This window comes from Azolla caroliniana, unplaced genomic scaffold, assembly GCF_043228905.1.
Source record: "Azolla caroliniana isolate FFs.n. ecotype wild unplaced genomic scaffold, voAzoCaro1.0.p SCAF_5, whole genome shotgun sequence".
In the NCBI taxonomy this organism is placed as follows: Eukaryota; Viridiplantae; Streptophyta; class Polypodiopsida; order Salviniales; family Salviniaceae; genus Azolla; species Azolla caroliniana.
The window spans coordinates 18,000,274-18,022,586 of NW_028230440.1; the positions used below are offsets into that span (position 1 = coordinate 18,000,274).

General features: G+C 48.4%; 1 protein-coding gene and 8 non-coding genes across 9 annotated transcripts; all 9 read left to right on the forward strand.

Annotated features, from left to right (window-relative positions):
• Window positions 1-13,092: 13,092 nt before the first annotated feature.
• On the forward strand, window positions 13,093-13,165 carry TRNAK-UUU (transfer RNA lysine (anticodon UUU)). Its single transcript has one exon. It is a non-coding gene; the product is annotated as a tRNA-Lys (tRNA).
• A 742-nt stretch (window positions 13,166-13,907) lies between these two features.
• Window positions 13,908-13,980, forward strand: TRNAK-UUU (transfer RNA lysine (anticodon UUU)). Its single transcript has one exon. It is a non-coding gene; the product is annotated as a tRNA-Lys (tRNA).
• An 813-nt stretch (window positions 13,981-14,793) lies between these two features.
• Window positions 14,794-14,866, forward strand: TRNAK-UUU (transfer RNA lysine (anticodon UUU)). Its single transcript has one exon. It is a non-coding gene; the product is annotated as a tRNA-Lys (tRNA).
• Window positions 14,867-15,275: 409 nt separating this feature from the next.
• TRNAK-UUU (transfer RNA lysine (anticodon UUU)) lies at window positions 15,276-15,348 on the forward strand. Its single transcript has one exon. It is a non-coding gene; the product is annotated as a tRNA-Lys (tRNA).
• Window positions 15,349-15,602: 254 nt separating this feature from the next.
• TRNAK-UUU (transfer RNA lysine (anticodon UUU)) lies at window positions 15,603-15,675 on the forward strand. Its single transcript has one exon. It is a non-coding gene; the product is annotated as a tRNA-Lys (tRNA).
• A 785-nt stretch (window positions 15,676-16,460) lies between these two features.
• On the forward strand, window positions 16,461-16,533 carry TRNAK-UUU (transfer RNA lysine (anticodon UUU)). The gene has a single exon. It is a non-coding gene; the product is annotated as a tRNA-Lys (tRNA).
• Window positions 16,534-16,952: 419 nt separating this feature from the next.
• TRNAK-UUU (transfer RNA lysine (anticodon UUU)) lies at window positions 16,953-17,025 on the forward strand. The gene has a single exon. It is a non-coding gene; the product is annotated as a tRNA-Lys (tRNA).
• Window positions 17,026-17,823: 798 nt separating this feature from the next.
• On the forward strand, window positions 17,824-17,896 carry TRNAK-UUU (transfer RNA lysine (anticodon UUU)). The gene has a single exon. It is a non-coding gene; the product is annotated as a tRNA-Lys (tRNA).
• A 1,011-nt stretch (window positions 17,897-18,907) lies between these two features.
• Window positions 18,908-21,969, forward strand: LOC147864316 (uncharacterized). The gene is made up of 2 exons (XM_087320519.1): window positions 18,908-19,018; window positions 21,351-21,969. The coding sequence occupies exon 2, from the start codon at window positions 21,359-21,361 to the stop codon at window positions 21,755-21,757; it is 399 nt and encodes a 132-aa protein (XP_087176645.1). The 5' UTR covers window positions 18,908-19,018; window positions 21,351-21,358; the 3' UTR covers window positions 21,758-21,969.
• Window positions 21,970-22,313: the final 344 nt, after the last annotated feature.

Below are 22,313 nucleotides of genomic sequence, written 5' to 3' on the forward strand. Positions count from 1 at the left end.
GGTAGAGCGCATAGCTTTTAACCACGTGGCCATGAGTTCGATCCCCACAGACGGCGAGAAGTTCAACCCATCTCTTGCTTTCACAAACTTCCCTACCCAATCCATGCATTCGTCGTAAAATATGCATACATTGAGCAACCTTGTCTTGTGGGCGAGGTTTAGTATGAGAAGTCGATCGTGTTTCCTTACAACTATTTGGATGCACTTTTTCTCTCTCGAAGATGAGGAGAGCGTGTCTCTCGCATAGATTAACCATCATAATATAATTCAAGAACCTAGGACAAACCAACGTCATACTGCATGGCCATCTTAGCTAAGCGGGTAGAGCGTTGTCGCATTACTACGCGCGTGCGTGGAGAAACGAGGTGGGACCACCGGGGTCTTGAACCGAAGAGCAGGTGATAGAAGGGGAAAGAGAAAGAGAGAGACGCCCAGTTACGTATGAGCAAAGAAACACAGGGACACGGCCCGTCAACGTAGAAGACACGAATGGACACAAAGACAGAGAGACACAAATGTTTGTATATTAACGAATGACAAATAAACAACAGAGCACGCAAACGGTTACAACCCAACAGGCCGGCGAACAGATGTCGATGCCTGTTCGTCTACGCACGAAAGGGGATAGGATGGAGGTGCTGCCGGAAGCACATGGGCGTTCCTCGAAGCAGCGTGAGCCTCCCGAAAACCCTGCAGAGAAGAGCGATGGAGACCGAACAGAGGAGAAGCGTTCGGTTTCGGTCCGACAGCACTTCGTCCTCCTCAATGCCCCCCCTTTTTCTCCCCGCGTCTCCCTCTCTTTATAGCTTCCAGAAGGGAGCCGTTTCCCTCATTAACTTCCTACCTACCGAATCTAACTACCTAGGATATACCTTTGTACCTAATTCTCTATTATATACATTAAAGGTCGCGCACGCATGAAGAGCCGGTTCACGCACTCTATGCACCGATTGCGCTAAGGGACGGTTTTCTTCACGACATCCGCCCCCACCTAACCGCGCATCCACCGGTATGCGCCAAAATGTGGTTCTGGTTGGAGAAAACCGGTCCGGGTTCCGATTCCTCGTCCATCGGTTCGTCCTCCATTTTGGGCTATTCGTCGTCGTTGTCCAGGCCTCTTAGATCTGGTTCGCCGTCGTGGCGCTTCTTGAACGCTTTGATCCGCTTCCCTGCTACCGGTATCACCAGCCTCGCACCGTCGAGTTCCGCCAGGTGATACGTCCCGTTGTCGTTGGCACTCGTTACCACGTAAGGCCCGAACCACCGCTTTGCAAACTTCCGTGTTGCCCGGTGCTGGTTGTCGAGGCTGCTGTCATAGACTAGCACCCAGTCGCCTTCCTCGATTTTCTTTGGTCGGAGCCGGTGCGTTCGGTCGAACCAGGCTTTGTTCCTCATCCTCGCCGTCCGAAGTCTCTCCGCCGCTCGTTCCACGTCCTCTGGCCTCCGCTCAAGCTGTCGTATACGCGCCGCTAGCAGTTCTTCCCGGCTCATCTTGCCTCTCCAGTGCACTGTTGCCCACGAGGAGATCGTCTGTTCCATCAGCATGATCGGTTTCTGTCCGAACATGAGCTCTGACGGCATGAACCCGGTTACCGAACTGTGCGTTGTCTGGTCCGCCCACAAGGCATAAGGTAATAGTCGTGGCCAGTTCCCGACCTGGCCTCCGCACGCCCGGACTAGCGCTTTGACGATCGGTCCGTGTCCGCGCTCCACCTTCCCATTCGCCTCCGGATTGTACGCTGTGGTGAGCGAGAGCTTGACCCCTAACCGGTCGAACAGCTCCTCCGCCTCTTCGGCGTCCAACTCCCCGCGGTCAGCCACGATCTTCCCGATGCACCCGTACCGGCATATCACGTCCTCGATCAGGAACCGACACACAGCCGCGGTCGTTTTGTTCTGCAGGGTTCGGCCTTCCACCTGGTTTGTCAGGTCCTCCCGAGCCAGCACCAGATATTGCATCTACCCTACGCCCATCGGCATCGTCACCAAATCTACCATCCATTTGAAGTGGATGGCCGGAGGGTAAGTAGGGTGAAGCCCGTCCCGATGTCGGGCTATGGAGTGTATCTGATAGCTCTCACAAGTTGTCACGAACCGATGCACGTCCCGGTATAGTCCCGGCCACCAGTACTTCCCCTTTAGTTTCTCGAACGTGGCCCACGTCCCACGGTGTCCAGCCCAGGGGCTGTCGTGGTAGGCCTTCAACAACTCCTCCTGTTCCTCCTCCATCGCCACTACTCGGAGCGGGATGTCGTTTCTCTTCTTCCGGTGTTCCACAAGTATCCGTCCCGGAGAAAGAATCGGTACGCTTTCTTCCAAATCCAGTTGGCCTCGTCCTTTGTCCATGACGCGTTCGGCATCATCATCCTTAAGAATCCTCCAATCTGCAGCCACTCCCCATCGTACTTGCTCTCGTTAAAATCGTTAAGCGCCGGAGTGCTCCCCCCCTCGGTTGTTACGTAAGCTGCCTCGAAGAAGTCCACGCCAACTTCCTCGTACTCCGAAACCATGCCGTCCTCGTCGTCGAATCGCGCCCTCGAAAGTATGTCGGCCATGGCATTGTCTTTCCCGGAAATGTGTCATATTTCCGGATCCAGGGACTTGATGTATGCTATCCACCTGAGCATCGCCAGGTCCGGGGTTGCGCATCCGGAAACCATGCCGAGAATCGGCAGGCAGTCCGTCTCGATAATCACCTCTGTCCCGATCAGATAGTTTTTATCGGCCTTTACCGCCGAAACAATACCCCAGAGTTCGCGTTTAACCTGGGTGTATCCTCGTTGTCGCTCGCTGAGGACCTTCGCGCCGAACCGGATGGGGACCCGAATGCCGTCCTCATCTTCTTGGTTGACGACCCATCCGATCTCGGTCGGACTTGTATCTACCGTTATGTAGATGGGAGTGCCTTTCTCGTAGGCAGCCTTCCGAAGTGCCGGAGCTGCAGCAAGAGCCTCCTTCATCTTTCGGACCGACTCTGTATGCTCGTCTCGCCACTCGAATTTTCGCCCTCTTTTTAGCAACCCGTATAGCGGCTCGGCAACGTGGGCGTAATGCGGGATCCATATGTGGTAGAACGCGCATGCTCCCAAGAACCTCCGTACCTCCATGACCGAGTTACAGTCGGGCTTCATTGCGGAGATGGCTTCCACCTTAGCCGGAGACGGTTTCCGGCCATACGGTCCGCATAGATGTCCGACGACCATGATCTCTGATTGCCCGAAGGCCGATTTCTCCCCGAAGAAGGTGAGCCTCGCGTCCTCTAGCCTCTGCAGCACCCTCTCGCAGTTGCCAATGTGTGTCGCCACGAATTTCCGGCATCCGTCCGGTCCGATCGTTTCGTCCTTTTCCTCCACCGGATATCCCTTGATCGGGATGTCGTCCAAGAATGGCATGGTGATGTCCGGGATACAATCCCTCAGCACCTTGTTCATCGCATTCACCATGTGGGCCACCGAGTTCATCCCTCCTTGTGGCAGGGTACACATCCGCACTAGGCCGAGAGGAGTCTGCATCGCCGTAATGTCTCTGCTCTCTACGGCTAGTTGGAACTGATCGTACCCCGAGTACAGATCACCGACCGAGTAGATCAACCTTCCGGTGAAGGCCTCCGCGAACTCGTCTATCGTTGGTCCGATTCCTGCGTTCCGAATGGTCACTCTGTTGACCGGTTGCAGGTCTTGAATGAAGCGCAACGTCCTTCTTCGGTACGGTAAACCACCGGTTCGAGTACGGGGCACTCGACGGTTCGAGGATGCCCATATTGACTTTCTGCCTCAACAGCTCCATCAGCTCCGGGATGTGAGCTCTCGGTACCGGACTTGGTTTGAGATTCCACGGCACATGCGGTACCGTGAATATCACCATCGGCTTCACGACTGTCGGGTCTACACATCCGATCTCTTCCGATGAGAATGCGAAGGCTTTCCCGTGCCTTCCGAGCATTCTCCGAAACCGGTCTTCTTCCGCCGGCAGTAGGAACCCGCCCCCACCGATTTTGAGCTCCCGTAGCGTTCTGTCGATGAAGGTGTGTCCTATGTAGGCCGGATCTCGTAAACTGGGGTCCGACGCGACCCCCTTGATTCGCAACTCACTGCCCTCCAATAAGGGTGCCGCGACTGGCCTTACCTTCCGATCCACAGTCTTGTACTTCGTGTTAACCCGGGCCGTCTGATCTGACTTGAGCCCCCGACTGAAGTCCGCGATGACTTCGTACATCTCTTCTGAACAAACCGGTATCGTCCGGTCCTCTTTAAGGCCCTCTCCAACCACCTCTCGCAGTATTCCCAAGGTATCGTCGAAGGAGACTGCCTCCACGGCTCCGTTGATTTCCTCGTTGGGCCCGAGAACTCCGCACGCCCGAAGTCGCTCTTCCGCCCTTGTCTTTTCTCGGCCAACGACGCCGACTATCGTACACCCTCCGTTGTTGGAGAAACAAAACTTCCTACTTATGGTACAAGGTTTCTTCGGATTCGCCTCTATCGTACATTTGTGGGGTTTTCCCGAAGTGTCCGGACTATCGCGGCCCCACGCCTTGACAGCCCTTTCTAAAAATCCTCTCGGTTCTCGCCATCGAGGGACTCGCGGTTTCGCTCGTGGTTCGGTCGCACCGTCAGGAACTGGACCGAATGACGCCCGTCCTGACTCTTGACCCTCGCGTAAGCCGACCCGTTGTTCAGCACCTTGGTCTCCATCCGCGTTGTCGTAATGTACGGTTCTCCCAGTATGATCGGGTGCGAGGACGTCTCCTGCACAAAGAAGTGCTGGTCTATCTCGACGTCGCCGATCTTGACTCGCACATTTGGGCAGGCCCCGTGTAGTTCCTCGGTGGCGCGCGTCGCCGCCTGTATCTTCCACCCGTGCTTGGTGTTGATCGGCCATTTTCCCTTTTTGTAGAAGTCCATGGACATCAGGTTTATTTCTGAACCATGATCCACCAGCGCCACCACCAGTTCCTGAACGTCTCCAATCTTCACCGGGGTTTCCGTGGTCGCTCGGGCCCAGTGTGGCCTCGAATAGTGGCTCTCCACCCACTCGTCTTCCAGTGCCATCTCCTCTATGTGCGTCATCCGCACCTCCACCGGCCTTTCCGGTTCTGTCTCCGTCGACAGCCTCTTCCTCTTCACCAAGTCCACGATGGAGTTGTGAAACTCCTTCTTGGCGATTCCGAGCACCTCCCGCAACAACAGTTCCACCTTGCTGTCGAGGATTCGTTCTTCCAGGACCCTTCGTAGGTCCGTGGTCCTTTCGATCTCCGTGCCCAACCGGTATCCGCCCTTCTTGTGGTTATCCCGGGCACTGGTCTCACCGGCCTCGTTCCGTTTCGGCCCGAATCGGGTTTCGTATCTCTGTGAGGGTCCGGCCCCTCCGGTTTTACGTACCCGTTTGTCTTCGACCAGAGCCTCGTAATTCTGGCAAGCTGCTTCGACGAAACCCGTCTTTTCTTCGACCTGGTCACTCCACCCGGTTACCTCCTGGACCCGCTTCTCCACACGGTCCGCCTCGTCTTTCCTTAGTCAGGCACCGGCGAGGCCTTCCAGCATCTTCGGCAAGAACCCGGCTTTGCTCTCCTTCCGGGCCTCGCTGCCTCCGACCCGAATACCGGCTGACGCCGAGTAGTGGACGGTCTCCGCGTGCGGGGCCGCCACCTCTTCCATCAGCCTTTTCATTCCTCCTCGCCCGTAATTTCGGTTCAGGGCCCTCCGGGTATCGCTAGCGTGCACCCGACCTTCCCACAGGTACACTACCCGGCTTCTCAAAGCCTCCGCAAAGTCCCCGCAGTCTTTCCGGATGTGGCCGACCTCGTCGCACCACATGCACCTATTTCCTGCCGGAGGTCGTCGGTCACGAGCCTGTTCGCCGCCTTCCCTCCGAGCCTAGGTGATTTGGAGATCCTTTACCGCCCATGTCAACTCCTCCAAAGTTGTGCCCCCGGACGAGCCTCTGACCACACCAGTCGAAGCCGAACCGGTTTCGAGCCACTCCCGGGTCTCTTCCCTTCGCGCCTGCGGTATCGGTTCGAGCTTCCTTGCTGCGACAGGACCTGCACCGGTCGCCCCTGTATCAGCCCACTCCCGCCGTTTATCAAAACGGCCGCAGACTCTTTTTACCGCGGCCCAGTCGGCCGTTAGCCCGTCTTCGGTTTCCAATAAGGAGCCCACTTGCTCCCGATCCCGTTCGTCAACCGATTTGACAAACAGTAGGACGCGACTTGTGTCCAGAACGGTCCGATCGAGCGTCGAAAGGCGCGCAAAGCGTTCCTCAAACTCCCGGAGGAGTACCGACGTGTTTCTTCCTTTGTTGGGGGACTCCACCCACTCCATGAAGCCCCGCTTCGAAAGTCGAAGCGCGTCATCCAGCCCGTATTTCTCCAGGAGCCGTCCTTCGAACTCCTCCCAGGTCCGGCTCTTCGCCCGGACCTCGACAACCTCTGCATGGATGCCCGGCATCGCCACTCGAGGGAATCCTGCAAGACGCCTCTCTTCCGGAATATCCCTCATCAACATCTCCGACCGGTAGAACTCCAAATAACTCGTGGCATCCTTTCCACTGAACCGGCCGATCGTACCGACGATCGCCTCAATAGCCCTGTCAAGGGCGCCGGTGCCCTCGCGCGCGCTCAATATCCGGTCCACGGCCGAAGCCATGGCCTTTGCAAGATCCGACCCCCTCATCTTCTGCTCCTCTGCCGCCTTGTTCACGTCGGGTTCACCAAAGATGTCGCGTTACTACGCGCGTGCGTGGAGAAACAAGGCGGGACCACCGGGGTCTTGAACCGAAGAGCAGGTGATAGAAGGGGAAAGAGAAAGAGAGAGACACCCGGTTACGTATGAGCAAAGAAACACAGGGACACGGCCCGTCAACGCAGAAGACACGAATGGACACAGAGACAGAGAAACACAAATGTTTGTATATTAACGAATGACAAATAAACAACAGAGCACGCGAGCGGTTACAACCGAATAGGCCGGCGAACAGATGTCGATGCCTGTTCGTCTACGCACGAAAGGGGATAGGATGGAGGTGCTGCCGGAAGCACACGGGCGTTCCTCGAAGCAGCGTGAGCCTCCCGAAAACCCTGCAGAGAAGAGCGATGGAGAACGAACAGAGGAGAATCGTTCGGTTTCGGTTGTCGAATACAAGTGTATAATGGACGTATTCACACTATCCCTTTGTATATAGCTCAAGTTTGGGCCATTTGTGTAATTAGCATAAATGGTAGTTGCCCTAAGTCGGTCACTATATAAAGTGACCTAGTAACCTTTTTGTAAGGTTGGTTGTATTATTGTTTTCTATTAAATAGAAAGAGTCTTTTGTGCCTCCTCTCTCTCTCCCTCTCTATCTCTGTGCACGATTCTTAGAAACTGTCATACGCAGGTACTCAACCCCAATCGAATGCTACTTGATCTTCCGCATCGACACGGCCTTGTCTCCAACATTTGGTATCAGAGCCAGGTTCCTCAACCCGCTGTCGGCCGTCGTCTCAGCCTGCACAGCATTCGGTTCTTCGCTTCATCACAGCCTGCACAGTATTCGGCCTTTCGCTTCATCCTAGTCGTCATTCGAAGAAACAGAGAAGAAAGTAGGCAAACACAAGCTTGAATCTCGCTGCGTTAGATCATCACTCGGAGTAAGCCGGTCGGCTGTACTCTACTTCCTTGATCGTAACTGCTTGAGGTGGGCTTCCTGCACAACGACGACTTCAAGGACAACCCTAGTTCGTGTTTCATTCGATTGGACAATAATCGGAAGGACCAGTCGGTTCCATTGCTCTCACCGTTGCAGTCAACCGAAACCGAATCGGCTTGAAGTACTGTCGGATCGTTAAATCTAGGTTCAACTTGACTAAGACAGTTGTCGGTAGTCAATCCGAACCAAATCCCCGACTCTCCGTAATCAACATCACTTGTGTCCAACTTCGGCTAGAACGACTCTGAGTGGGCCAAACCGCTGCACTTCACCAAAGTTCGTAGCCGACTTAGGACAAAGTCATGACATCAACATCCGGCTCGTCAGAAATGAGTCTAGAAAGTTCGATGGATCGAACTTCAACTTCTGGAAGGAGCAAATGCAGGACTATCTCATAGTCAAGGGGCAAATCGATCCCATCGAAAATGAAGCACTTCCAGAAGGATACAAACCAATTGAGTGGCAGAAGCTGGACAGAATCGTCCGCGCCACGATTCGGATGCACCTATCGGAATCGGTATACTTTACGGTGCAATCGTGTACGACAGCATTCGAACTGTGGAAAACACTGTCGGACACCTACGAAAAGAAGGTCGCTGCAACGAAGATGTTTCTGATCCGGCGCCTCTACAACTTGCGGATGAAAGAATCAGACTCGGTTCAAGCACATCTCAATGAGTACGAAAGCATAAGCTCCCAAATCTCATCTCAGGGGACGGCAATCGAGGATGAACTCAGAGCAATGATACTCATGAGCAGCCTTCCCTCATCATGGGAAACTTTCGTCACAACCGTGTGCAACGCGTCAACCATGGCTGTTAAATACTCCGAAGTCACGAGCGCAATCCTGACCAAAGCAGCTCGGAGAAAGTCTTTCGCCAAAGACTCAACAGACGACGCTTATGTAGTACAAGGTTCGACAGACCGATCGAACATACGAGGAAGAGACTCCTCACGGCAGCCGAACAATCAGCGAAGACGGAGCCAGTCACGGGATAATCGAATCTGCAACTATTGCAAGAAACCCGGACACATCAAAGCCGACTGCCGCGCACTCAAGAACAAGCACGACAAGTCTCAGAAATCAGACAAGAAGAGTGGCCGGCATGAGGAGATCAACTACGTCAGCTTCTCAGCGGATGTGCTACCAAACGACCCGAATATACTATCAATCGAAAATCCAGTCGGATCAGAAGTTCTGCTCACGACTGAAGAATCGAGCACATGGCTCTTAGATTCGGGCGCGTCATTTCACGTGACTCCTCATTGATCCCAATTTCGGCAATATACGATCCGTCACTCCGACTCAGTTCGAGTCGGCAACTCGCAACACTGTGACATCATTGGAATCGGCACAGTAGAGCTCAACCTTGCAGGTGGCTCTACACTTGTACTCCACAATGTCCGACATGTACCCGAGCTCTCAAGGCCATTGATCTCAGTCGGACAACTAGATGAAGACGGCATTCGTGCCGGTTTTTCTTCGGGAGGGTGGACACTCCACAGGGGGAACCTCCTGCTTGCTAGAGGACCCAAGATACACTCACTGTATCCGTTACATGTTACGCTCAGAGAGGGTAACCTGTTTTTGGTGGATATTCCTGTGTCATCACTATGGCACAGAAGATTAGGACACCTCAGCAAGGCCGGCATTACGCACCTATCTAGGACCGGATACATCCCTAAACTCTCCTTCTCGGACCATCAATTCTGCGAACATTGCCAGTATGGCAAACAAGCAGCCGCATCACACCCGACATCAGCACCAAGAGAAACGAGACCTCTCGATTTAGTCCACTCGGACGTCTGTGGCCCAATGCCGCATCAGTCTCTCGGCGGTGCCTCTTACTTCGTCAGTTTTATTGACGATTCGACTCGAAAGGTGTGGGCTTATCCAATTCGCACCAAAGATCGTGTCTTCTCGATCTTCTCCGATTGGCTCGCTATGGTAGAAAATCAAACTGACCGAAAACTGAAATGCTTTCGGACCGACAATGGGGGAGAGTTCAAATCAGAAGAATTCGTCAAATTCTGCCGACAACGCGGCATCCGACGTGAATTTACGGCACCACACAGTCCGGAGCAAAACGGGATTGCAGAACGCATGAATCGGACAATCCAAGAACGGATAGTTTCCATGCTCCAACACTCCGGACTGTCGGATGGCTTCTGGGCAGAGGCTCTACTCACGGCAGTACACATAATCAATATGTCGCCAAGCAGACCTCTAGGACTTCAAATTCCTCAGGAACTATGGATCGGCAGTAAGCCGAATTACGACAAGCTGAGGATTTTCGAATGCGAGGCGTACGCCCTTATTCCGAAAGATGATCGCTGAAAACTTGCACCTCGGTCCAGGAAATGCATTTTCCTTGGATATGGATCAGACGGCGAAATGGGATACCGACTCTGGGACCCCGAACGCAGACAAATCGTTCGAAGTTCGGACGTTGTGTTCAACGAGTCGGCTATGAATCCATCAGTCGAAACACCGATCGAAGTCCGAAGGGTAACATTTTCCGATGTGCCGACCCTTCAAGAAGACCCCGCTCTTAACACACGGTCAGCTTCACGGGTAGCTGAACCTTCCACTACCGACTCGGACAACTCTGACTCGGCACAGCAGAATAATTCGCTTTCGGACCATCCGACCTCGATACCCGATACGACCAGTCCAATCATACCTCGACGATCCGAGAGACTGTCGCAACCTCCGGAGAGGTATTCTCCTGGAATTTTCTTCACCGACGCCGGCGAACCGACGTCTTACGAAGAAGCATCGACATCTGTCGATTCAGCCACCTGGCATCTGGCGATGGAGTCGGAAATGCACTCCATTCGGGCAAACAAGACTTGGGATCTGGTCGAATTACCTAAGAATCGACGTGCTCTTCCTTGCAAGTGGGTTTATCGACTAAAAGAGACGATTCGACCACCCCAAAGTACAAGGCCAGATTAGTTGTGAAGGGCTTCCGACAAGAATATGGCGTCGACTTCGACGAGATTTTTTCACCAGTGGTGAAGATGACAACCCTTCGTTTTCTACTCGGCGTAGTGGCAGCCGACAACTTGGAGCTGATTCAGCTAGATGTCAAAACAGCCTTCCTCCATGGTGATCTTGAAGAGGAAATTTATATGGAGCAGCCAAAAGGCTTCGTGGCAACTGGCCAAGAACATCTAGTCTGCCGACTCAGGAAGAGTCTATACGGCCTCATCAGGCACCGCGACAATGGTACAAGAAGTTCGACGACTTCATCCAATCGATCGGCTTCTCAAAAAACGATGAGGACCATTGTCTTTTTACCAACACAGCTCAAGATGGATCACCCATCTTCCTCATCATTTACGTGGACGACATGCTAATTTCTGGATGCCACGCGGGCGAACTTGCCGATCTCATTCGGCACTTGCGGTTGAAGTTTGCCATGAAGGACCTCGGTCCGGCACGACACATACTTGGCATGAAGATTAGTCGGCATCGCGATAAACGACATCTTTTTTTGTCTCAGACCGACTATATCGGACGTGTCTTGGAACGCTTCAACATGCAATCAGCCAAATCTGCTTCAACCCCGCTCCCCATGAATCTTCGGCTCTCTCACCGAGACTGCCCGACATCCGGTCCGGAGGGGGAAGATATGAAGTCGGTACCGTATGCACCGGCAGTCGGCTCCCTTATGTACCTGATGGTCGCGACACGGCCTGATATCTCTCATGCCGTAGGAGTTGTTAGCAGATTTATGCACAATCCTGGCCGATCGCATTGGAACGCAGTCAAGAATGTGTTCAGATATCTGGCTGGCACAAAAGACCACGGCATTCTTTTCGGTCCAAACTCAACCTCAGGCGTAGTCGGTTACACCGACTCGGACTTCGCCGGCTGTATAGATAGTCGGAAATCAACAACTGGATACTGCTTCAAATTCGGCAATGGAGCAATTTCGTGGAAGTCGAAACTTCAGGAGTGCACAGCGACCTCAACGACCAAAGCAGAATATGTAGCTGCGTCCGACGCTGCAAAAGAAGCTTTGTGGCTCGGCCGGCTGGCGCATACGTTTCGACAAGTCGACCATGACTCGGCCCCAGTTGTCTATAGCGACAGTCAAGGTGTTGTTGCCTTGTCGAAAAATCCGGTTCACCACAACGCCTCCAAACATATCGACGTTCGATATCACTTCGTTCGGGACTGCGTCATTTCAGGGAAAATCGGTCTAGAGAAAATATCCACAACCGACAATGTCGTAGATGGAATGACCAAGTGTCTTTCGGCAGACCGCTTTCGGTCCCTTCGGCATCAGATGGGCGTAACGACAAACCAGTCCGGTTAGAGCCGGACACAGCACAGGATGGTTTCGGACAACCGACATCAGTTCCTTAATGATCGGCTTCAACTCTTCCGACCCGACCAGTTCGGTCTTCTGCCTTCGGACCCTGCCGACTCGAACAAAAACTGATATGTCCGAGAACCTAGGTTTATACCTGTAATCTTAGATAACCCATGTATACGCCCATTACGGGGGAGTGTCGAATACAAGTGTATAATGGACGTATTCACACTATCCCTTTGTATAGCTCAAGTTTGGGCCATTTGTGTAATTAGCATAAATGGTAGTTGCCCTAAGTCGGTCACTATATAAAGTGACCTAGTAACCTTTTTGTAAGGTTGGTTGTATTATTGTTTTCTATTAAATAGAAAGAGTCTTTTGTGCCTCCTCTCTCTCTCCCTCTCTATCTCTGTGCACGATTCTTAGAAACTGTCATACGCAGGTACTCAACCCCAATCGAATGCTACTTGATCTTCCGCATCGACACGGCCTTGTCTCCAACATCGGTCCGACAGCACTTCGTCCTCCTCAATGCCCCCCCTTTTTCTCCCCGCGTCTCCCTCTCTTTATAGCTTCCAGAAGGGAGCCGTTTCTCTCATTAACTTCCTACCTACCGAATCTAACTACCTAGGATATACCTTTGTACCTAATTCTCTATTATATACATTAAAGGTCGCGCACGCGTGAAGAACCGGTTCACGCGCTCTATGCACCGATTGCGCTAAGGGACAGTTTTCTTCACGACAGCGCGTGGCTTTTAACCACGTGGTTGTTGGTTTGGTTCCCACAGACGGAGAGAAGCTCAACCATCTCTTGCTTTCTCAAAATTTCCTTCACATTTGATGCATTCATTGTACAATATGCATACATTGAGCAACCTTGTCTTGTCGGCGAGGTTTAGTATGACTTCTTGTACAATATGCATACATTGAGGAACCTTATCTTGTGGGCGAGGTTTAGTCTGAGAACTCGGTCATGTTTCCGTACATTGATTTGCATCGCTCTCGAAAATGAGGAGAGAGTGTGTCTCGCATAGATTCACCATCATAATATAATTCTACAACCTAAGACACACGACATGGCCGTCTTAGCTCAGCTGGTAGAGCGCGTGGCTTTTAACCACGTGGTCGTGGGTTCGATTCCCGCAGATGGCGAGTAGTTTAACCTATCTCTTGCTTTCTCAAACTTCACTTCCCATTCCATGCATTCGTTGTATCATATGCATACATTGAGCAACCTTGTCTTGTGGGCGAGGATTAGTGTGACTTCTTGTACAATATGCATATATTGAGCAACCTTGTCATGTGGGCGAGGTTTAGTATGAGAAATCGTTCGTGTTTCTTTACATTGATGTGCACACTCTTTTTCTCTCTCAAAGATCAGGAGAGAGTGTCTCTTGCATACATTCATCATCATAACATAATTCTACACCTTAGGAGAAACTAGCCCCTCATGGCTGACTTATCTCAATCGGTAGAGCGCATAGCTTTTAACCACGTGGTCATGGGTTCGTTCCCCAAAGACGGCGAGAAGTTCAACCCATCTCTTGCTTTCAAAAACTTCCCTACCCATTCCATGCATTCGTCATACAATATGCATACATTGAGCAACCTTGTCTTGTGGGCGAGGTTTAGTATGAGAAGTCGGTCATGTTTCCTTACATCGATTTGGATGCACTTTTTCTCTTTCGAAGATGACGAGAGCGTGTCTCTCGCATAGATTAACCATCATAATATGCATACATTGAGGAACCTTATCTTGTGGGCGAGATTTAGTATGAGAACTCGGTCGTGTCCCCGTACATTGATTTGCGTCGCACTCGAAAATGAGGAGAGAGTGTCTCTCACATAGATTCACCATCATAATATAATTCTACAACCTAGAACACAGGACATGGCCGTCTTAGCTCAGCCGCTAGAGCGCGTGGCTTTTAACCACGTGGTCGTGGGTTCGACTCCCACAGACGGCGAGAAGTTTAACCTATCTCTTTCTTCCACAAACTTCACTTCCCAATCCATGCATTCGTTGTATAATTGAGCAACCTGGTCTTGTGGGCGAGGATTAGTATGACTTCTTGTACAATATTCATATATTGAGCAACCTTGTCTTATGGGCGAGGTTTAGTATAAGAAGTCGGTCGTGTTTCTTTACATTGATGTGCATGCTCTTTTTCTCTCTCGAAGATGAGGAGAGAGTGTCTCTCGCGTACATTCACCATCATAACATAATCTCGCGTACATTCACCATCATAACATAATTCTACACCTTAGGACCAATGTCACCCCGCATGGCTAACTTATCTCAGTCGGTAGAGCGCGTAGCTTTTAACCACGTGGTCATGGGTTCGATCCCCATGGACGGCAAGAAGTTCAACCCATCTCTTGCTTTCACAAACTTCCCTACCCATTCCATGCATTCGTCGTACAATATGCATACATTGAGCAACCTTGTATTGTGGGCAAGGTTTAGTATGAGAAGTCGGTCGTGTTTCCTTACATCGATTTGGATGCACTTTTTCTCTCTCGAAGATGAGGAGAGCGTGTCTCTCGCATAGATTAATCATCATAATATAATTCAACAACCTAGGACAAACCCACTTCATACTGCATGGCCATCTTAGCTCAGCAGGTAGAGCACGTGGCTTTTAACCACGTGGTTGTTGGTTTGGTTCCTACGGACGGAGAGAAGCTCAACCATCTCTTGCTTTCTCAAACTTTCCTTCACATTTGATGCATTTGTTGCACAATATGTATACATTGAACAACCTAGGACACACGGCATGGCTGTCTTAGCTAAGTCGGTAGAGCGCGTGGCTTTTAACCACGTGGTCGTGGGTTCGATTCCCACAGACGGCGAGAAGTTTAAACTATTTCCGACTTTCTCAAACTTCACTTCCCATTCCATGCATTCGTTGTATAATATGCATACATTGAACAACCATCTCTTGCTTTTAACCACCAGGTTGTTGGTTTGGTTCCCACAGACGTGAGCTTCTATTGCTTTCTCAACCTTTCCTTCACATTGGATGCATTCGTTGTACAATATGCATACATTGAGCAACCTTGGCTTGTGGGCGAGGTTTAGTGTGACTTCTTGTACAATATGCATACATTGAGGAACCTTATCTTGTGGGCGAGGTTTAGTATGAGATGTTGGTCGTGTTTCCGTACATTGATTTGCATCGCTCTCGAAAATGAGGAGAGTGTGTCTCTCACATAGATTCACTATCATAATATAATTGTACAACCTAGGATACACGACATGGCCGTCTTAGCTCAGCCGCTAGAGCGCGTGGCTTTTAACCATGTGGTCGTGGGTTCGATTCCCACAGACGGAGAGAAGTTTAACCTATCTCTTACTTTCTCAAACTTCACTTCCCATTCCATGCATTCGTTGTATAATATGCATACATTGACAAACCTTGTCTTGTGGGCGAGGATTAGTGTGACTTCTTGTACAATATGCATATACAACCTTGTCAAGCGAGGTTTAGTATGAGAAGTCGGTCGTGTTTCTTTACATTGATGTGCATGCTCTTTTTCTCTCTCGAAGATGAGGAGAGAGTGTCTCTCGCATATATTCACCATCATGGCCGTCTTAGCTCAGCCGCTAGAGCGTGTGGCTTTTAACCATGTGGTCGTGGGTTCGATTCCCACAGACGGAGAGAAGTTTAACCTATCTCTTACTTTCTCAAACTTCACTTCCCATTCCATGCATTCGTTGTATAATATGCATACATTGACAAACCTTGTCTTGTGGGCGAGGATTAGTGTGACTTCTTGTACAATATGCATATACAACCTTGTCAAGCGAGGTTTAGTATGAGAAGTCGGTCGTGTTTCTTTACATTGATGTGCATGCTCTTTTTCTCTCTCGAAGATGAGGAGAGAGTGTCTCTCGCATATATTCACCATCATAACATAATTCTACACCTTAGGACCAACGTCACCCCGCATGGTTGACTTATCTCAGTCGGTAGAGCGCGTAGCTTTTGACCACGTGGTCATGGGTTCGATCCCCACAGACGGCGAGAAGTTCAACCCATCTCTTACTTTCACAAATTTCCCTACCCATTCCATGCATTCGTCGTACAATATGCATACATTGAGCAACCTTGTATTGTGGGCGAGGTTTAGTATGAGAAGTCGGTCGTGTTTCCTTACATTGATTTGGATGCACTTTTTCTCTCTCAAAGATGAGGAGAATGTGTCTCTCGCATAGATTAACCATCATAATATAATTCAACAACCTAGGACAAACCCACTTCATACTGCATGGCCATCTTAGCTCAGCGGGTAGAGCGCGTGGCTTTTAACCACGTGGTTGTTGGTTTGGTTCCCACAGACGGAGAGAAGCTCAACCATCTCTTGCTTTCTCAAACTTTCCTTCACATTTGATGCATTCGTTGTACAATATGTATACATTGAGCAACCTAAGACACACGACATGGCCGTCTTAGCTCAGTCGGTAGAGCACGTGGCTTTTAACCACGTGGTTGTCGGTTCGATTCCCACAGACGGTGAGAAGTTTATCCGATCTCTTGCTTTCTCAAACATCACTTCCCATTCCATGCATTCATTGTATAATATGCATACATTGAGCAACCATCTCTTGCTTTTAACCACATGGTTGTTGGTTTGGTTCCCACAGACGGAGAGAAGCTCAACCATCTCTTGCTTTCTCAAACTTTCCTTCACATTTGATGTATTCGTTGTACAATATGCATACATTGAGCAACCTTGGCTTGTGGGCGAGGTTTAGTATGACTTCTTGTACAATATGCATACATTGAGGAACCTTATCTTGTGGGCGAGGTTTAGTATGAGATGTCGGTAGTGTTTCCGTACATTGATTTGCATCGCTCTCGAAAATGAGGAGAGAGTGTCTCTCGCATAGATTCACCATCATAATATAATTGTAGAACCTAGGACACACGACATGGTCGTCTTAGCTCAGCCGCTAGAGCGCGTGGCTTTTAACCATGTGGTTGTGGGTTCGATTCCCACAAACGGCGAGGAGTTTAACCTATCTCTTGCTTTCTCAAACTTCATTTCCCATTCCATGCACTCGTTGTATAATATGCATACATTGAGCAACCTTGTCTTGTGGGCGAGGATTAGTGTGACTTCTTGTACAATATGCATATATTGAGCAACCTTGTCATGTGGGCGAGGTTTAGTATGAGAAGTCGGTCGTGTTTCTTTACATTGATGTGCATGCTCTATTTCTCTCTCGAAGATGAGGAGAGAGTGTCTCTCGCATACATTCACCATTATAACATAATTCTACACCTTAGGAGAAACCAATGTCACCCTGCATGGCTGACTTATCTTAGTCGGTAGAGCGCGTAGCTTTTAACCAGGTGGTCATGGGTTCGATCCCCACAGACGGCGAGAAGTTCAACCCATCTCTTTCTTTCACAAACTTCCCTACCCATTCCATGCATTCGTCGTACAATATGCATACATTGAGCAAACTTGTATTGTGGCCGAGGTTTAGTATGAGAAGTCGGCCGTGTTTCCTTACATCGATTTGGATGCACTTTTTCTCTCTCAAAGATGAGGAGGGCGTGTCTCTCGCATAGATTAACCATCATAATATAATTCAACAACCTAGGACAAACCCACTTCATACTGCATGGCCATCTTAGCTCAGCGGGTAGAGCGTGTGGCTTTTAACCACGTGGTTGTTGGTTTGGTTCCTACGGACGGAGAGAAGCTCAACCATCTCTTGCTTTCTGAAACTTTCCTTCACGTTTGATGCATTTGTTGCACAATATGTATACATTGAACAACCTAAGACACACGGCATGGCTGTCTTAGCTCAGTCGGTAGAGCGCGTGGCTTTTAACCACGTGGTCGTGGGTTCGATTCCCACAGACGGCAAGAAGTTTAACCTATCTCTTGCTTTCTCAAACATCACTTCCCATTCCATGCATTCGTTGTATAATATGCATACATTGAGTAACCTTGTCTTCATTGTAGCAAGCGATAGAGAAGAGTGTGAACGAGAGGAGAGAGAGAGAGAGTGGCACCATAACTGTGTTCTGTAACAACATACGCCAAGAGCCCTACGCAGTTGATGCACTCGGTGTAGAGAGTGTTGTACTCTAATCTTGTCATTGTATATCCAATGTATAGTGAAGCTCCGTTCTCCGTGGTTTTCTCCCATTTGAGGGCTTCCATGTCAAATCTGTGTACACTATTTTTCTGTGTTTCCGAACTGTGTACTTTCAGCGCATCCCCTCTTGTGGATTGACGATTTGTTTCTCAACACACAGTTCACCAGCATTGTCAGATGCCACGTTCACTTCTTCGCCAACTATCACTATAAGAGAAAGGGGTACAATAAGAGACTTAGAGGCAACGACCTCGAGCTCTATGCCTTCGCCAAAAAGCGGTTACAACCGAAAGACGTTCTGTATCACACACACACACACTCTCTCTCTCTATGTATATATGTATACAACGATAATAGCAACAACCTTATAAAGTGATTGCCCTAAGTCATATTTATACTTATATGACTTCAGGACTATTTACAAATATAGCCATGACAGGCCCATTAGAAACATATTTACAGATATGTCCCGAGATCCGGTTCACACCGGATAGCTTTCCGGATTCATCCGATCCGGCTTACGGATGCCATCCGGAGGGACCTGTTTCCCAGCAATAACAACAATCATCATCCCGAGGAGAGTGAAAACATTTGTTTCATAGTGTTGTTTCATTGTGTGTGTGGAATTGAGTAGAGTGTCTTTCTCTCTCGATTTATGCTCCGGAAGGTTTCGAACCCATGACCTCCCTTTCCTTTCCTTTCCTTTCCTTTCCTTTCCTTTCCTTCTTGCCTTCAATTCTTCATGTGGCTTGAAGGTGGGTAGTATTTTTTACTCTATTTCCTTTCCTTCTCTTCTCTTCTCTTCTCTTCTCTTCCTCTGCACAGACAAGACAGATCCACAGAAATTGAAAAGCTTCCTCGCCCAATCTCCAGATCTGCCGCTACAGGTTTGGTCAATCTCGCCTTCCTTTTTCTTTTGAAATGCCTTGAGCTTTTTCGTTCCAGAAAAGCATCATGCTTCACAGGGAAACAGAGATTCAAAAGCTTCGTATGCTTTTCAAGATTCCACGACTCTCTTTTGATTGTTCTGTAATGGCTAGTGGGGGCTGTTGATCTCTCATCTGTCCTTTCTTTCTAATGTTTCTTCACTAATGGTTTCATCTGTCCTTTCTTTCTAATGTTTCTTCACCAATGGTTGTTTGCACACACACACACACACACACACACACACACACACACACACACACACACACAGAGGAATCATGAGCTATCCATGGTTAGACAAATGCTCAACACTTTTAAAGCAGGAAACTACAAAAGAAGTGCCATAAGAAGCACCACTAGAATCAGGGCAAATAGTCATCACAAAGACAAAGACGGTGTGTTTAGGCGATATGGTCGAATCCCTTGGACTTAATGTGATTGGAAAAACTGAACTAACTCGAACTAAGGGTATACAGAAGAGATAGTTCATAGTAAGTGAACACTCAGTAGAGTTATCTCATAGTAAGGTAATACAGTAGAGTTAGTACAGGGCCCTTGGCTGGTGTATCACTATATTGATTTTTTATAGAAATGGCCACTTACTAGATTCTGAATCCCCTGCAACTTGGTAGCTGCAGCAATGAGCTAGCCAACTTACCAGAAATCCTCTTCATAAATATATTTGAATGTCCATATATCAAATTTTCACGACAATCACTTTGATTGGCCCCCTAAGTGAGATTCCACCAAGCTGACCCTCTTGTTACTACTGGTGGGCTTTCTCAATGCTTTCTCTCCCAAATAAACTTTCATGGAGTATCTGATTTTGTCCCTTCACTCAGATATTCTATGACACTGGAGAAGCCATTGGGTGTCTATACAAGGTCCATGAATGTCATCAATCACATGTGTGATCAAGATGATTGTTTGCTTCACAATATTTTCCGTTGATTTTCCCACCTGATTGAAAGTCACAACCTCCACAGACACTACTTTTTAGATCATCAACGTCAAACCCTTATCTCCATTAAAGAGGACAGGTCATGCGATCCAAAGTTTTCATTCTGTGACCTATCCTCTTTCATCACATGGAGTTTGTAAACATGGAACAAAACCTTATTCAAGCAATAGAAAACAAGCCAATGAATTGCCCCATGAAGGACTAGAACGAATTGTGATTATGAGCATTGAGGATCATTGATGACATCTTTATGTGTTGGGTTCTTGCTTTGAATCCCAAAAAGCTTCACCACTTTAGGGTTGTAAGTGTCTTTTTAGACAGGGGGAAAAAACCTCCTAAAGAGGGAAAAAATGCCCCTGTAGTCCTAAGTGTGTTCACACACATCATTGTCCTAAGTGTGTTCACACATTACTGTCCTAAATGTGTTCACACACATCACTATCCTAAGTGTGTTCACACATTACTGTCCTAAATGTGTTCACACACATCACTATCCTAGGTGTGTTCACACAAATCACTACCAAAATATGTCAACATTATGCATGTTCTACCACAAAGCTAAGCTTTTTATATATGTTTCATACTGAAGTCGCATTTTCATTTGGCACATAATATTTTACCATCCCATGATGTGTTTTTTTAATCTCTTTCCTCATGTCTTGGTAAATGTGTGACTCTACCCCTCTTTCTTAATGTTAATTTGTAAGTTAGAAAATCAGGATCTAATGTTTTCTGACATAAAATGTGGTGTTTTTTATATCATATATAATGGATTGTATCATGCATGTGTTGCCAGGGTATTTAAACCATGCTTTTACCCATACTTTTGTCTTCATGTGTCTCTGAAGTATAGTTTTAGTATTCAGAAAACCTGCACTTTGGAGGAGTTGTGTATTACCAAGGGTAGGCTGTCATAAATGATGTTGCTAAGGTAGTTTTAACCATATGCTCTCATATTTTTCCCCAGGGGTGTGTATACCAAAATTCTAGTAATTTGTAAACAAAATGAGATCCTCAGATTGTTCCAAAAGTCTCTCTCCTTGGTCTTCTTTTTTGCCCCAGCCCATTGGTTGTTTGGAGGCCCCCATGCCTCCACCCCTTCAACACAGTGATTGCCATATGGTTTTTACACATCAAAAACCAAGTGTTTGATTGAGATCACGCTAACAATGCTGAAAGATTTATTTGTCTAGTAGTCATTTGCCCAAATACGTGAAGTTTTTATGATGCTAATGTGCAGTAGACTGATATTTTTTTTGGCGTTGTAATATGATATGTTTGTGTTGAATATGATGCTTTTTTGTGTCATAAAAATAGGGGTTTTTTGGGTGCAGGTGAAAAGATGGCATTGGAGTGGATTGTATTGACATATATTGTGGGGGCAGAGGCTATCATCCTTTTGCTTGTGACTTTGCCAGGTTTCCAGCGGCTCAGAAAGGGGCTCATCTCAGTTGCAAGGAGTGCGTTGCAACCACTTTTGACTGTGATTCCATTCTGTCTTTTCCTTCTCTTGGATATTTATTGGAAGTTTGAAAACTTGCAAAAGTGTGAGAGTAGCTCGGATTGCACAGTACAGCAGATGAAGTATTCAAAGTCGGCGATGAAGACGCAGCGTAATGTGATCCTCGTTCTTTCGGCTCTCCTTTTCTACTGGCTTCTCTATTCTGTCACTCACCTGTTAGTACAGATTGATGTGCTGAGTGCACAAGCAGAGCGCTTAAAACGACTGCACTCAAGTTGATTTCTCACAACATTGGTGCAAGAAAATATCATTTTTAAGTTGCCTCTTGAGTATATATTGTGATGTTGATTACAACCATGGCGTTGAGAAAGTTCAAATTCATAAAAATGTGCGCATACCATTATTTTGAGACATGATGTATCTTTGACCGTCTGAAACTTTCATAGCCTTAAAGCCAATCTTTTTCATTGAAATTGGAAACAAGTTTTTCACAGGCTTCACAGTGAGTATGTCATCTTTGAATGTGATTTTGGGCAAAATCTAGGTTACCAAACTACTTAGGATTACACAAGTTTGTTTATGGTGGCTTTGTCCACATTGCCTAGTCAATATCATTCCATATATTTTGAGTAGGTTCAATTGTTGTTTCATCCAATATGGCACTGAATGAATAAACCACCCCTTGCACTGGACCTCAGTGTCCAATTACTACTATCCTTTGTCCAAATCACTATTTAACATATGAAGTTAAGTTTACATATATTGTGATAATTTGGCCTGACAAGTCAAGTCAAGGTACGTTCCCACCAATTCCACTAATGGAGTAAACCATCAT